The following is a 15,375-nucleotide window of genomic DNA, read 5'->3' as shown; positions in this document are numbered from 1 at the left end:
CAAAAGCACAGCTTTATCAGACAGTTGCAGTTTAATGTTGGCTGACAGTCTTCAGTGCGTGGCACAACTGGATTTCTGGACATGCTGACGTGAGGTCCTGCACCAAGTGCATAGATTTGGTTTTGGCATTGGTGGGGACGGATGATTCAACCACCGAACCCCGCCCTGTTTCTTTTTTTCTTTCCTTTTTGTCTTTGCTTCTTGATAAAAAAAAGGAGAAATATACTTGCCTACATATGCTATTCTACATGCTTTTAAACCATTTAAAATTACAATTCATAGTTTTATATGTGAATTATATCATGTTAAATTACTATTAAACAAATGACTAAGTATTTTAGACTTTAGTTTACTTCAGCCATATTTCATATAAAAAGTGAGACATGTCAATTCAGACTCTTTGTCAAATATACACTAATGAATCAATTTACATCAGCAGCCTAACAACTGTCATGATAATAAATACTAGTTAATCTATAGCACCAAATCATCAGTCAGTGACCTGTGACCTCGCCTCTTCACCTCTGAGCTACAACATGGCAGAGCTGCCTCTGTCAGCTGATAAATAACAGTGAGACATTCCAAACACATGCAGTCACACATGTGCTTCAAATACAGCCATGAACCAACAAGTCATCATCACATTTCACCTGTGATCTTGTGTCACCGTTACTCTCTGAGCTTTGTGTTGGTTCTTCTGTCACCTGACAAATAGGACATACATGACAATAAGAATAAAATGTGGAGCTGCTGCAGTGTTTCTGTCAGTTTGTGCAGATCTTGACTCATCAGTAATGTTTGTAGTGTGAGTGCATTTTTAAAACAATTTGTGCAAACTGCACTACAGGGTGGAATATTTGCAAAGTCATGACTACCTCATGATATATTGTCTCAAAAATCAACCCTGTGAATATGTCAGTGCCATTAGGATGAAATTATTGTGTCACCAACATTTTAACGTTAGACGTATAATTTTAACAGCCTGTAAACTAATATCCTGGCTCGCTCGAGGCTGCCGTTTTCTCTGACAGTTACATCTGTTTTCTAAAACCTAAAAGAGGAATTATGGATTTGATCAACTGGTCTCTGAATGCAATTGACACCCCTTTCTCAACGAGAAGTCTGGGCTTGGGTGAGCCTGAGTGCTGAAGATTTCTACCTATTCGGAACCATGATAACAGGGTTCTGGCTGATCGGAGCTGGCTTGGTCCTGGCTTATCGAAGAATTAAGAAAGCAGAACCGGCTGTTCAAACCGCCACAAGGCTGCCCGCTGGAATTGAAGCGATGGGACGAGGCGTGAGTTTCTCAAAATGGGCTCATTGAGTGCAGCACGGATAAGATCTTAGAAAGGCTTACGGCTGCCGTGAATACTCAGAATAAGATCTCTGAGTGCAGACTGGATTACATCTCGGAAGGGCTCGCTCGGCATAACATCTCTGAGCGCAAATTGGATGACATCTCGGGGAGGCACACTGTCGTGAGTTTTTCAGAATCGGCTCCTTGAGCACAAGAATGACAACATCACAGAACGCAAGTATGGCGAAGCTCGCGGCTCTCCAACGGGAGATTGAGAGACCAGTGTTCGACTGTAGAACTGCTTTGAAATTCATATAAGCTGTTCGCACTAAAGTAAAAAGCACCATCACTTCATGCGGATACCTTCTCGGCGCCAGCTGCAGTCGCAAGGCTGGAGCTGAACAACAACACCCTGATAGCGACTGTGTTTAGTCTGTTCCTTCCGATTCCATGCAAGCCCACCTGGGTTGGCTGGAAGACTGTTTACTTAGCCTGGCAGGGCGAAGGACACTGTCTCAGCTGAACTCTGGACACATGCACACACACAGACATATACACTGATATGCACACACTCATCCCCCCTCCCTTTCCAAACGCCTTTGACGCTTATTCCCTTCCGATGCTGACGGTGGATCATGGAGACCAGCGCACAGGCTGCAGGCCCGGATGTACTGTCTAAATCGGCTGTCTCTCACCCTTTACCCACCCCTGTTGCTTGTCATGTGTTTTTTGGTGTATTAAGAGTTTTTTTTTTCATGTGCTATGTGCAGAGGTGGGTTTTTTTCTGTTCTCAAACTGATCTCCCTGTTGGAGCTCAGTCTGGGGGGAGTTATTTTTTTTCTCCTTATCTTTCCTCATGTGGTGCATTTTCCATTGTTATACCTCTCTGACCTGTCTTCCCCATGTGATGTTTGTGTAATGTATGTATGGTCGGAGGGTAAGATGGCGCCGCCATTGCGTGCAATAGGTCGGCAGCCTTATGAAATTTTCCCCTTGTGGGACTAATAAAGGTATATCAATCAATCAATCAATCAATCAATCAATCAAAATTAGAAATGCTACCCTGAGACTGAGATAACTAATAGTGCTGCCTGTTGTGCAGTTAGTTTCCAAAACACGTTATTCATGGTTACATACAATTTTAGACCAAAGCCTAGCATAGCCTGTAACGTTATTATGACGGACACATTTTATGAGTGAACTTGACTTTAAGTGACTGACAGGTTTCTTTGAAAAATACTTTCTTATATCCAGGTTCTTCCTTTTTGCTGCCATCCTCCTCGCCTCCCTGCAAGCTCGCCGCTGCTAAAACTAAACAGAGCTCCCTGAAAGGCACAGCCAATCACATTGGCCATATTTGTCACATGACGTAGGACTCCAGTAGAGAACGTAATTTAACTCTTTCTGCACCGCTGGGTGAATGAGACGCTGACAGATCGTTTTTTTCTTTCTATCGGGTTTGTTTTTCTTTACTTGAAGAGATCAAATTATTGGTGGGGACAATTCAATAATCGCTGGATATTGGTGGGGACATGTCCCTTCCGTCCATGCCAAATCTACGCCCTTGTCCTGCACTTTTTCCGGGCACATTATTTCGGTGACTTTAATGAGGCCATGTTTTATGAGGTCTCCATCTGAAAAAGGCTCGCCATGTCTTGCGATGAGTTGGGCGACCTCATAGCTGCTATTGGAGCCTTTTCCTGGACCTTTTGAGCATGAAAAAAATACTGTTGCTGACCCCGCAGGAGAGCTACCCTTTGCTTTAATTCTGCTCTCGCTCAGCACCAGTGTAGGATGCATAGGCCTGATGTTTGGTTTCATAATGACGTCGTACATCATACTCTTTCATAACTGCCACAGTTTCAGTGCAGATCAAACAGACGCACTTCCCCTTTAATTCTTTGAAGAAATATTCACTCTCCCACCGTGTCTGAAATTTTCTGCATTCACTTTCTACCTTTGGCTTCTTTGGTTCTGCCATGTTTGGTAACTTGGGGTAAATTTCTTCTGTGATTGTGCTTTTTGGTGGAACAACTGCCTTGATCAACAGTAGCTCCCCCTGGTGTTAAAACTAAGAAGTGCAATACACTCAAGCAAAAGTTGAAGTGCGGGCCATTTTCTATTCTATTTATAAAATTACTTGCGGGCGAATTAAAAATGGACGGCCGCGGGCCGGACTTTGGACACCCCTGAGATAGGAGCCAAAAAGGGTGTAGTTTGTGTGTGTGAGAGCACCCGTGTGTACACCTGTGAGCATGGACGCGCTTGTATTTAAAAGGTTCCTTCATGTAATGATCTGCTAGAGGGTGTGGGGGGCCACAGCCCCGTCCTCCAGGGCATGAAGCAGGTATGGAGGAGATCAAGACTCCAGACATCCAGAGGCCCTCAGAACACAAGAGACCAAGGAAGACCAACAGAGGGGCAGCCGCGTCACTATCCCAGAAAGAGCTGAGGAGAGCCCCAGATGAGGGGTCACTCAGCAGCCGCGGAGCAGAAGCCAGGGGGGTTGCAGTGACGTGCCTGTGAGCTCCGCCGGCAGCCAGCTGTGCCAGAGTGACCGAGCCCCAGGCCAAGAAGCCGAGGGCACCCCACCCCCGAAGGGGCCCGAGCGAGCCCCAGGCTCCAGGCCCCAACAAGCAGCCACCAGGAGTGAACCGGTGTGTACCTGGACGGTCACACCCGGACACAAAGAACCACCAACGCACCGATGTCTGAGGGCGTCTGCCACCGGCAGGAGGAGTGGTGGGGGGAGATGGGCCTCCATACCTTGGAGGGCCTGAGATGTCCCCAGAGAGGTGGCGTCTGATACCCAACCTGACATATAGACACAGACATACAGGCACACACAGATACAAACATCCATTCCCACCCTCATGCTCTCATATGCAGTTACTCTACACTCACCCAACGTGGAGACAGACATAGAGAGACGCTGTACACACAATCACACTCCCCAAGCGTACTCTAAGCCCCGGGTCTAGGTACCCTTGCCCCTGGAGGGGGAAACTGCACCCAGACCCAGGTAGTGTTACCCTTTTCCCTGCGGTGGACAGAAGCAGACCGCCCCGACTCCGCAGCAGCAGGGAGGCCCCACAATCCAGACCCCAGTCGGACGGCCAACTCCTCCTCCCAGCCCCCCCCGCTCCAACAGGCTGCAGAGAACGGGGGTGTGTGAAGACTCCAAACCTCCCTCCACCCGCTCATATGTAGTGTTGATGCATGTGTGTTCTAAGGTGCATTTAAAACCCAGGAGGGCATGGAGCTACCTGCCAGAGAGCGGCAGGTAAGCGCATAGCCCCTCCTGCTAGCCCTCAATGTCTACGTGTATTTAACACTGAGAGGTGGGCAACGACGCCAGGGGTGAGGTTGTACACCCTGATGGTCTTCTGGATGCCGTGTAGCGTGCCCACCCCAAGATCCTATATGTATGTGTTATGAGAGTGTGAGTAATGTGAATGTCTAAGTTGTGGGATAAAACTGAGGCACAGGCAGCCAGAAGGGGACAGAGGGGGGGGATGCCTCCTCTGCACCCTGGTGGCACACCTGCACCCCAAGGCCCTGCATGTGTGGGTGATTGTGGTGGAGCAGGAAGAGGGAGGCAGCTGGAGATGGGGAGGGAAGGAAGGGAGGGGCAAGTGACCCCTCCCTGGGGCCAGCTTCCCCGCTGACCCCAGTAGGCACCCCCATACTCTGCAACCCGCCAGGCCAAGGGGGCCCAGTTCAGCAGCGCCGCCCGGCCCCACAGAGCCCAAATGACTCACTGAAGGAATAAACTGTCCTTCAAATCAGCACATAGGTGAACTGGAAAGAATTGGAAAGGTTTGTAATTCATCCATCCATCCATCCATTCACTTCCGCTTATCCTTTCCAGGGTCGCGGGGGGCGCTGGAGCCTATCCCAGCTGTCATAGGGCGAGAGGCGGGGTACACCCTGGACAGGTTGCCAGTCTGTCGCAGGGCCAACACACTTTGTAATTCATATATACTTAAATGTTTGTTGTTGCATGCTGTGTTCCTTCCTGAAACTTAGTGGAAATGATGGTACGTTCAAGGACACTGTCCATTTAATGCTTCTGTGTATATCTATGATGGCACACAAGATCTCACAAAAACTGCAGAGGAACATCGTGTTAAAGATGAACAGGCAGACGCAGTAAAACAATGGTGTCCACTGGTAAAACAATGGTGTCCACTGGTGTACAGAAACATTATCGCTGTAGGATCATTTTAATGCTTAATGGACTGAAAGAGCACAGATGATACAAGCACAACAGACTGCACATCTCACAGCATCCACCAGGTCACTGGTCAACCGTCCAGGGTTGGTTTGTGTTTAATGTCACACTCAGATAAAGAAATCTCTGAGACTTCGTTGGAGGTCTGCATATTTGTTGTACTTACATGTTTCCAATCAACAAACCATTTTTAATATTGAACAAAAATAAACCAAGACAAGAGTTATCAAGCCCACCTGGCCTGTGTGCGAAAGTAGCTGGCCCCTAAATCTGATAACTGGTTGTTCAACCATCAGCAGCAAGACCTGCAGTCTCGTGTTTGTGATCCCTTCAGCGAGTCTTTCACATCACTGTGGAGGATTATTTGAATTCAGACACACTGGAGGTTTTCCAGCATGAACGCCTGCTGAAGGTCACGCTGACGCACCTCAGTCCAGACTTTGACTCGGATACTTTTGGAGTGATTTTGGAAGGTTGGTCCCTCCTGGCAAGGTTCAGGTCTGTTCCAGGTTTTCTCCATGTGTGGTTAAGGGCTCTCACTTTGGTTCACTGAGCTTCTTTGTAAGTGATTTCTGATTCAGCAGGTCTGGGTATGGCAGTGAAACTGGACTCAGCTTTACAGAAATGTGGTTAATCAAAGTTAGTTTATGATGTAACAAGAGGAGGGCAGTAGCTTTTTTCACACAGGGCAGGTAGGTCGGGATAGCCTTTTTCTTTTTAAATAAAGTTATCATTAAAAAAAAAAATCATTATTGTATTTACTCAGGTAAGATCTGCTGTCCGTTTGCTTCAAAGCACAGGCTGCTTGAAACCAAATCAGGAACATCTTTTCAAAAAGTCTTAACTCAGTTCTTCATTCGGGATCCTCAGTTGGTTCTAGAAAAATCCAGATTTCTGTTTCAGTTTTGAGCAAAAGAGACGTCCAGATTTGTGAGTGTGGTTAATTATTTTTCAACTGTTTCTTTAAACCTAGATTTTCTGCCTCTCCAGCACTGGGAGAGAACTAAACTGAAGAGTCTGAAACAGCAATGAGGTCTGGAGCGGCTGAACAAGTGTTTGATGAAAATGTCCAAAGGTCATAGTGGGAATCTACAGAGGTTGAGACCTGAAAAAAGAAAAATACAGCAATGACATATTTCTGAAGGTATTTGAAGGATAATTGTCTCTACAAGGACACGGTGAGGGAAGTCAAAGCGCTGAGACCAAGATGTTGGTTTCGGTTTGCACGTGAGATTTCTCCATAAATATAAAAATAGAGACACTCATTCGTCCTGTCTTCCCTCTTAGCTGAAGAAGTCTTTGGAAATGGCTTCCACAAAGTTGGGGGCGGACATGAGGATCCCGATGGTGCACAGGATGGTGAAGAGCGAGAACGCCACCAGGCAGAGCCGGTCGATCACCGCCGCGGCGAACTTCCACTCGCTGCAGACCGTCTCCTCCTCGTCTTGGCCGCGGAAACGCCCGGCGATGTATCTCACCTCCTCCAGGATCTGGTTCAGCTCTGTCTCCAAGGCCGAACTCCCAGCCGCTCCCCCTGCTCTTCCTCCAGCTCCAGCCCCTCCTCCCGCTCTCAGTGCGTCTTCCTCAGCACCGACGCCACCTCCAACGAGCCGCGAGCACAGGAGCTCAGGGTCAGCGGGGGATCCGTAGTGGAGTCCTTCAACACCCCTGAAGCCGACGTAGAGGAGGTTGCCATTATTTACCTGAGGGTTGTGCCGCAGCGAGCCCTGACTGACGCTGAGCTCCAGGCTGGACAGGCTGCCGCGCCGACGCTTGGCGGCGTTGTGACACGCTGGACGGACCTTTGCTTCGCCGGGGCGCCGCATCCTCAGGAACCAGGCACACCAGTTCAACAAAATCACACGAGTCTAAAGAAGAAAGAGAAGAACGTCATTATTTCAAAGTAAAATTGATTTTGTGATGTTATCGATGAATCGAGAGTTCCAGTTTTGCGATTCTGTGTTTTGGTTCCTTGGAACTTACGATTAAGATGTATCTGTGCGTTTGGCTTCTTATTCTCGTCTCCGTGCTTAGTATGAAACCTTCAAGTTGTTTCCTGTTTTATCATTATTATATATATCTTATATACTTTATCTGGCTTCTTGATTAGGGTTTTCCTACCTTTCTGTCTGATTGTCTTGAGTACCTTCCCCTGTGCGTCCGTCCCTACAGCTTCATACCTGTTTGGACTTTTTGTTCACCTTTTGGATGTCATGATTTTAAACTTAACCTCATTATTGAAAACTCACTTTGTGTTGGCGTTCTCTCTGAGCCTGCTAACTGTTCCCACCTTATCGATTAAAGGTCATCATCATAACAAGACTCCCGGGTTTCTCAGTGCCTGAGAAAGTTTGTGTTACTTGGTCTGTATCATTTAAATGTTATCTTAAAAGCACTTTGGCACAGAAAAAAGTGCTTGTATGAAACATGTATGAATATGTGAATATATGAGGCTTGTGGTAAGAAAGGGGTTCGAGTGCACAAACGGATTTGAAAAGCACCATTTAGGTGCGAGTCCATTTACCACGAAGGTAAAAAAACAACATTTTCTCAGGATTCTCTGCAGCCCAGTAAAGAATCCATCCTACGATTCAGTAGCTTGTAGAACTTCCTTCAGCCACTCAGCGGTTGGAAGGAGCTTAAATCATCATCCCTCCTCCACCGTGCTGACAGCTGGTAGGAGGTGTTTCCTCCAAACGTGCTGCTGTGCACTGTGGACAAACATCTGTACTTTGGTCTCGTCTTGTGCTTTGTTCAGATGCAGCTTTGCAAACCTCAGCTGTTCTTTCTGTGTCTCAGGTTTAGTTTTTTTAATTGAACCACTCACAGTATTTTATTGTTCTCTGATCACAGGCAGTAGGATGCTCACTAAGAGCACAACCCTGCACACCCAGTGTGTCAGTCTGTCATCACACCGCCGTGAGACCGTGATGGTGAAACGAGGAAATTTCTTCTTCAGAAGAAAAATGAAGTCATTAACAAGCAGATTCTTTATACCAAAATGTTTTTCCTCATTTGATAATTACTGATCGGGGATCAGTTTGGATTTATTTGCTTACAGTGAAGAAGAGTTGCAGAAATATCTGGGAAATCAGAAGCTCATTAGTATACAAATGCATGCAGAGAGAAGCTCTGAAGTCTAATCAGATCACCTCCTCCATATGCATGTGTGAAGCTTCACATGTTCACATGTTCACGAGAAGTCAGAGAGTAAAAGAGTCACGGAGAGGCAGAGTAATTACAGCGTACTTATCTGAAAGCTGACTTTACAGGGTGCGTAAGTAAAGAAATATTTACGTGATTAAAATTCATTTATGCACAAACGTGTTTATGCGGAACAAATGTGCACGAGTGAGAGAGATACGAGCTCCGTGTGCGATGCAGGAGGAGTGGGCAGATAAAAATAGAGCATGAATAAAGTGGAAGGGGGGGCTGCTCGCCTCTCCGAGGAAATCTTCTCCAGCAGTCCAATATTTCACTTCACACACGCACACTCATTAAATATTTAGCTGTCAAACGCAGTGTTGATGGACGGAGTCTGAACATCAGTCAGGCCTCAAACTGCTCAGTCTGAGTCATCCTGAGGAGCACGGACAGCACCTCCAAATTACAGCCTGCTCTTCATTTGATTCACTTTTCATTTCTTTCCTGTCCGCGTCCGTCACAGTCTGCCTGGATTTCCTTTCATTTCATGTTCTTTAAACTTCTCTTTACTTCCCACAAAAGCACCGAAACCCTCCAGACTCAAACTTCTGCTCTGGAGCTGCTTCCTTCGCCCTGAGACCGATGGTCACACAAACCTCCACAGCAGCCGCTCACATGGTTTAAATGTCAAACTTTCTGCAGATTTAAAGAATAACGCAACATCTCGAACACCTCTTCTCAAAATTTGCATTGATAGTTCTGCAAAAGCTGAATATCAAATCTGGAGTATTTGATTAAATACGATGCGTAAATATTTGTTCCTTCCTGATTTCTTATTTTTGTGTTTGTCACACTTTCATAAACAAACTACGTTTTAGACAAATGATAATCAGAGTAAAAACAAGACACTGTTTTGCGATGAAATGTGATGAGTCGTCATGTTTTTGCACTATTAAAAAAACTAATATGAATTTTTTTTCCCTCATAACTCCATAACTACAGGCAGGAATATATTTAAACCAGTTTTACTGCGACTCCTATCATACTGCCGACTGACAGCTGTGTTTGGATTTTAGATTCCTTCAACAGTGTTGGAATTGACCCTCCGGACACCAGGAAGTGTCCCGGTGATCCTGAGAGGCAGACCGCCACTGCAGCCGTGTATATATGAACCATTTCTGTCCTGACCCCAGCCCCGTGCAACGACACCAGAGCAACACTTTGATTCAGAAATATAAAATGTTAACAAGTCTCTCAAACGAGTCTTTGAAGAGATGTGAAAAGACAAGTTTTACTAAATTTCATCACTCTGACGGTCTTACGCTCAGAGAGGTTCTCACAAAGACATCTTAACCCTTTACGGCATGTTCAGTACTGCAAACTCAGAGTTTCAACCTTTACAGGGTTTATGGAGATTTTACAGGTTCAGCTAATAAACATTTAACTTAGTCCCCATCGCTCTATGTGAGACATGTGATTCCTGTAGACACCTGTACCCTCCTGTGTATATATATAGGGTCATGCACAGGTCATGTGACCTGTGCTTTGCTCCCATCTGCTCAGTCCTCGGATCAGTTACAGAACAAGACAAACCAATAACGTCGGGTTTGTTTGTTGGGCTCGGGGTCAGCCCGTATCATCAGTCTGACTGTTACTGATGAGAACCTGGAACCTGTCAAGGATTTGACTTAACCTGGCAGTCCAGTCAGGACAGAGCCCAGCAGGGCTTCATGCTCAGGCTGAAAGAGGCACAGGTTGTTTCTACTCCACCTGGAAATCTGGAGCAGGAAACCAACAGCAGTGCTGCATCCTCCTCTGTGGCTCTGAGTGTTGACCAGTGTTGGTCAAGTTACTTGAAAAAAGTAATCAGTTACTAATTACTGATTACTTCCCCCAAAAAGTAATCTCGTTACTTTACTGATTACTTATTTTCAAAAGTAATTCATTACTTAGTTACTTTTTAAAAACACGATTTACAACCTGAATAGGTGATAAAGCGATAGATCTTTCAGCCCAATTCTACTTTTTCTGCATAATTCATCATACAAAATGTCATCAAATGGAAACGTCTCTTTTTAAAACTTTAAACTTTAAATCTTTTAACTTTATGCATCAAGCAAAAACTTAATTATATGCAACATTCTCTGACTGGAAGAAATTTGTTTAACATTTAAACCTATTTTCTGCACATTCCAGCACATAAAATAAAATATTTTTTTGTGTTTACACTCACTCTTTCAAATAGATGCAAGTAAAACACAGCAGAAAATAAATAAAATCAAAGACTAGCGGTCCTGTTGCTCTATTTTCACCTGTAAAGCAGGACTGGGGTAGGCGGAGGTTTACCCTGGTGCAGGTGTGCCGCGGCGGTCAGTGGAAGAATCCGCGAGTTTCTCTGTGAGTTTCCCATTACAGTCGTAGCGCACTCGCTGCTTGCTTGGAAGTTTAGGGGTTTTTTCGCTGTAAAAAGAAGTTTTCTTCCCACGCACAGCGGACACTAATGTTTTTGTCACTTTTTATGGAATCAAACTCAAAGTGAGGTCAGTACTTCCACGCTTTAAACGCTGCACGCTCATACTCTCTCCGCACTCGATATATTATCCATTGTTGATCTGCAGACAGCTGTTGTCACGAACGTCGCACTCGCTTACGTCACTGTCATGAGACGTTCTCGCAAAAAATCACGGTTTTAGTAACGCAGTAACGCAGCGTTCCTACGGGAAAGTAACGGTAATCTAATTACCATTTTTGCAATAGTAATCCCTTACATTACTCGTTACTTGAAAAAAGTAATCAGATTACAGTAATGCGTTACAAGTAACGCGTTACTGCCCATCTCTGGTGTTGACCCATCACCAAGAAGGTCTTCACTGAATATGCGACATCTTCCATTCAGACCAGTGTTCAAAGACTGAACTGCACAGAAGAACCATCTGCAGAAACATCTCAGCACTTCAGATTGTTCCAGAAGCACATTTTGAGAACAGACGCTGATGTTGGACAAGAACACCTCAGTCTCCACTCTAATTGAATCTAAATGTGTTCTGTCAGGTCGGTCAGGTCAGGTTCTTCTACACCAGACGGACTCATCCATGTGGTTGTGGACCTTGCTTTGTGCACTGGTGTGCAGTTATGTTGGAACAGGAAGGCACCGTCCTCAAACTCTTTCTACTTTACTTTCCACTGACTGCAGGAAGTTGGCGACCTCTGCGTCTCAGCCTCTCCTGACCCCGCTCTGTGATTACGTGGCCTACAGCTTCATGGCTGGTTGCTGTTGTTCCCAGTCCCTTAATCCCACTAACAGCTGACTGAGGAATATTTAGTAGTGAGGACTCTTCCTGACTGGACTTGTTGCACAGGTGGCGTCGTATCATGGTACCACACGGCAGTCTGCACGCCTTGCTTCTGATTTTATACACCTGTGGCCATGGAGGCGACTGGAACCTGGATTCAGTTATACTTTTGGCAATAGAGTATATCTGAATATTATTTTCGGTATCACCATCACTCATTCATGTAATCTGAGTTTGAGAAACCTGCAGCCAAAACTCTGGCTTTACTTTGAACACACATTCGCTGAGTTCATCTGTTCAGCTTTTTCTGTTTGCCTGCGTGTGACACGTTTCAGGGACGTCTGTGACAGCCCGTTCTCAGGTGTCTGTTCTCCTGCTTCATTCGTTCAAACTGAAACAGAAACAAACTGCTGGACTCCTCGTGTGATCGGAGCGGACAGCCTCGTCCTCCTCACAGCTTCACCTTCACACCTCAGCGGTCGTCCCTCCTCTTCCTCAGCAGGAACATTCACATTCATAAGAGGCCTCAGAGCGGGACTGTCACCTTCACACACCCGACTGTGACACACACACACACACACACACACACACACACACACACACACACTCTCTTGGGGCCCTGAACACGATTCCATTAAAACAGAATTTAGTTTGAAGGTCAGAACTCTTACCTGTGTGTGTGTGTGTGTGTGTGTGTGTGTGTAGTCGTTCTTTCTGAAGTTTCTGAAGGAAGCTGCTGTAAAATAAATAGGGGCTGTATTAATAGTCAATCAGTTCTTGGAGTGAAGCCTCTTCTTGTTCAGAGCTCGTTAAAGCACAGACCTCGTTAAGGACCTGGAGCTCATTAGAGCTGACTCGGCACAACGTAGAGACCAAACTGGACTCCTCACTGAGAAATCAGCGCATGCTGCAGCTACATAATTAAAATGGAGAAGAAGAAAAGAAGTGGAGTGACTGACCCACTGTGGCATGTGTCCTCCATCGGGGTCGTGGTGGTGATACTGCAGAACCAGGACCGTAGCGATGACCGACAGACCCACAATCACCATGGTAGTGGCAAAGTACTGCGCTGAAAGACAGACGTCCACAGGACAGTCAGTGCTGCTCAGCTTTTACATTTGTGACATCCTTCTAAAGCTTACGTTTGTCTTATTTGTGGATTGGTTACTCAAAGTTTTTAATCTCCCATATATGTGATAATTGGCAGAATTATCAGTCGAGCTGGTCCTGCAGGCTGCAGCGAGCCCTTTCTGTTCATTTTAGGAGGTAAGTGGGGTAGTGTCCGGGCGACCGTGGCTCAGGGGGTTGGGAAGGGCACCTGTAACCGGAAGGTCGCTGGTTTGATCCCCGGCCTCTCTGTCCTGGTCGTTGTGTCCTTGGGCAAGACACTTTACCCTACCGCCTACTGGTGTTGGCCAGAGGGGCCGATGGCGCGATATGGCAGCCTCGCTTCTGTCAGTCTTCCCCAGGGCAGCTGTGGCTACAACCATAGCTTGCCTCCACCAGTGTGTGAATGTGAGCGTGAATGAATAATGTCATTGTAAAGTGCTTTGGGTGCCTTGAAAAGCGCTATATAAATCCAATGCATTATTATTATTAGTAGTAGTGTTGGATCAAAAACACCCAGCCCAGAAGATTGAAGCATATATACATATATCTATATCTATATATATATGTACAGTGTTTTTTTACCACATATTCAGATTCTGGTTGTGGAGGCAACAGTCTAAACTGAGAATCCAAGGCCTGCCTCTACCCAGCCGTCTCTTCCAGCTCTTCTTGGTGGACACAGAGTCATTCCCACACCGGTCAATAGACATGATTATTATTATTATTTATTAACCTTTATTTAACCAGGAAGATCCCACTGAGATTAAAAACCTCTTTTTCAAGGGAGACCTGGCCAAGATGGGCGGCAGCAAGTGTCTCACAGTTGGAGAAATTACTCAATTAAACACAGGCAGCAACAACACACATGCAAAAATAAATGAAAAAAATAAAATAAAGATCAAATTCAATAAATTTCAAATAAAAATTCAGTTAAAATGACAATCAGTCTAATTGAAACAGTTGCATGTTATGGACTTGGCCTCAGGGATTCTTAGTTTAGATTTAAAAGCACTTAATGAAATGAATTCAGTCGTTTTCCAGTCGCTCTGCAGTTTGTTCCAAGCAGAGGGGCCTAAATGGACAAAAGCTCTTTTACCAAATTCAGTTCGGCCAAATGGAACAGAAAGCAACAAGTAACCATGCGGACGAAGAGAAAACCGACCAGCATGTTTCACTGCAAGCAGGGAACATGCATAAGAAGGCAGCAACCCAGTATTGCCTTGTGTATATAAAACTGTATAGATGAGTAGGGATGGGTATCGAAAACCGGTTCTTGTTGAGAACCGGTTCCCACTGTTTCAATTCCTTGGAATCGTTTGCCATTTTTGCAAACGATTCCCTTATCGATTCCAGTCGCCCCGAATGACGTCACCACGTTGCGGAGCATCGGAGCGTACCTGGCAGGAAACACGGCGCCTAAGCAGCTCAAACGCTTAAAAGTTTGGTTATACTTTACCAGAACGGATGACAACAGGGCAACTTGCAATACTTGCAAAGTAGATATTTCATTAAGGGAGGAAACACTACGAATATGCAAAAGCATTTGCTCACAAAACACGCGATGACCTCAAATGAATGTCGTGTTTTTAATTCCGCTCCGGACTCGTGAATCTCAACCCAGCAGCAGCGGTAACGTTTGCACGTCCTCTCCTGTTAATGCGGCAGGTAAATAATCAACTAACAGTGCATATTATGTTAGCGCGATCTGCTTTATTACAAAACCTGCCATTACTGTGCATTTAGGCGACCATGATGAGAGAGACAGACAGAGTCTGGCTGGCGCTCGCTGGCAGTTGTCGCTGCAGTCCACCGGTAGCGTCTCTTTTCAGGCCCGAATGTCACCGAGCAGTGACTAAGTTTGTGGTAAAAACCTTGCAGCCATTTGCCACAGCAGATGGTAAGTGAATGTGTTTAATTGTAGGCAGGGACATTACTGAATATTCTTGTATAATTGCTACAGAATAATTTATGTTATACTTTGTTATTGCGACAGAAGAATATTTATTTTATTATTTTACATTTACAATTTTCCCCGGGGACCCTGTGACACCCCATTGAAGAGCCGTAGGCTGGATCTCTTAAGATCTCACTGTTGGGTTTGTAAGGCCATGTTACTCCTAAATTTCTATCTTGTTCAGAGAGAAGATATAAAACAAAATTCTAAGCTAATCGACCTTAGTGTTCTCCTTTTTAAAAATAAGAATCGATAAGAGAATCGATAAAGAATCGAATCGTTAAACAGAATCGAAAATGGAATCGGAATCGTTAAAATCTTATCAATACCCATCCCTATAGAT

The 15,375-nt window shown here is 45.4% G+C and overlaps 1 protein-coding gene across 7 annotated transcripts in view; it reads right to left on the bottom strand.

The window, feature by feature from the left end:
* Positions 1-5,580: 5,580 nt before the first annotated feature.
* Positions 5,581-15,375, bottom strand: part of LOC100692136 (neuronal acetylcholine receptor subunit alpha-7) — a 48,923-nt gene continuing 39,128 nt past the window's right edge. For 6 of the 7 annotated variants that reach the window (XM_019360925.2, XM_019360924.2, XM_025909288.1 and 3 more), the window contains exons 9-10: positions 12,928-13,037; positions 5,581-7,399 (exon numbers count right to left, since the gene is read on the bottom strand). In XM_019360925.2, the coding sequence (XP_019216470.1) occupies positions 6,815-7,399; positions 12,928-13,037 (695 nt within the window). In that variant the 3' untranslated portion in view covers positions 5,581-6,814. The remainder of the gene's footprint in view (positions 7,400-12,927; positions 13,038-15,375) is intronic. The other variant, XM_005449164.4, reaches the window with a different exon arrangement.

The sequence above is a fragment of the Oreochromis niloticus genome, linkage group LG7, assembly GCF_001858045.2.
Source record: "Oreochromis niloticus isolate F11D_XX linkage group LG7, O_niloticus_UMD_NMBU, whole genome shotgun sequence".
NCBI classification, from domain to species: domain Eukaryota; kingdom Metazoa; phylum Chordata; class Actinopteri; order Cichliformes; family Cichlidae; genus Oreochromis; species Oreochromis niloticus.
Note: the sequence above shows the minus strand (reverse complement) of the source record. Positions and strands in the feature narration are given on the sequence as shown.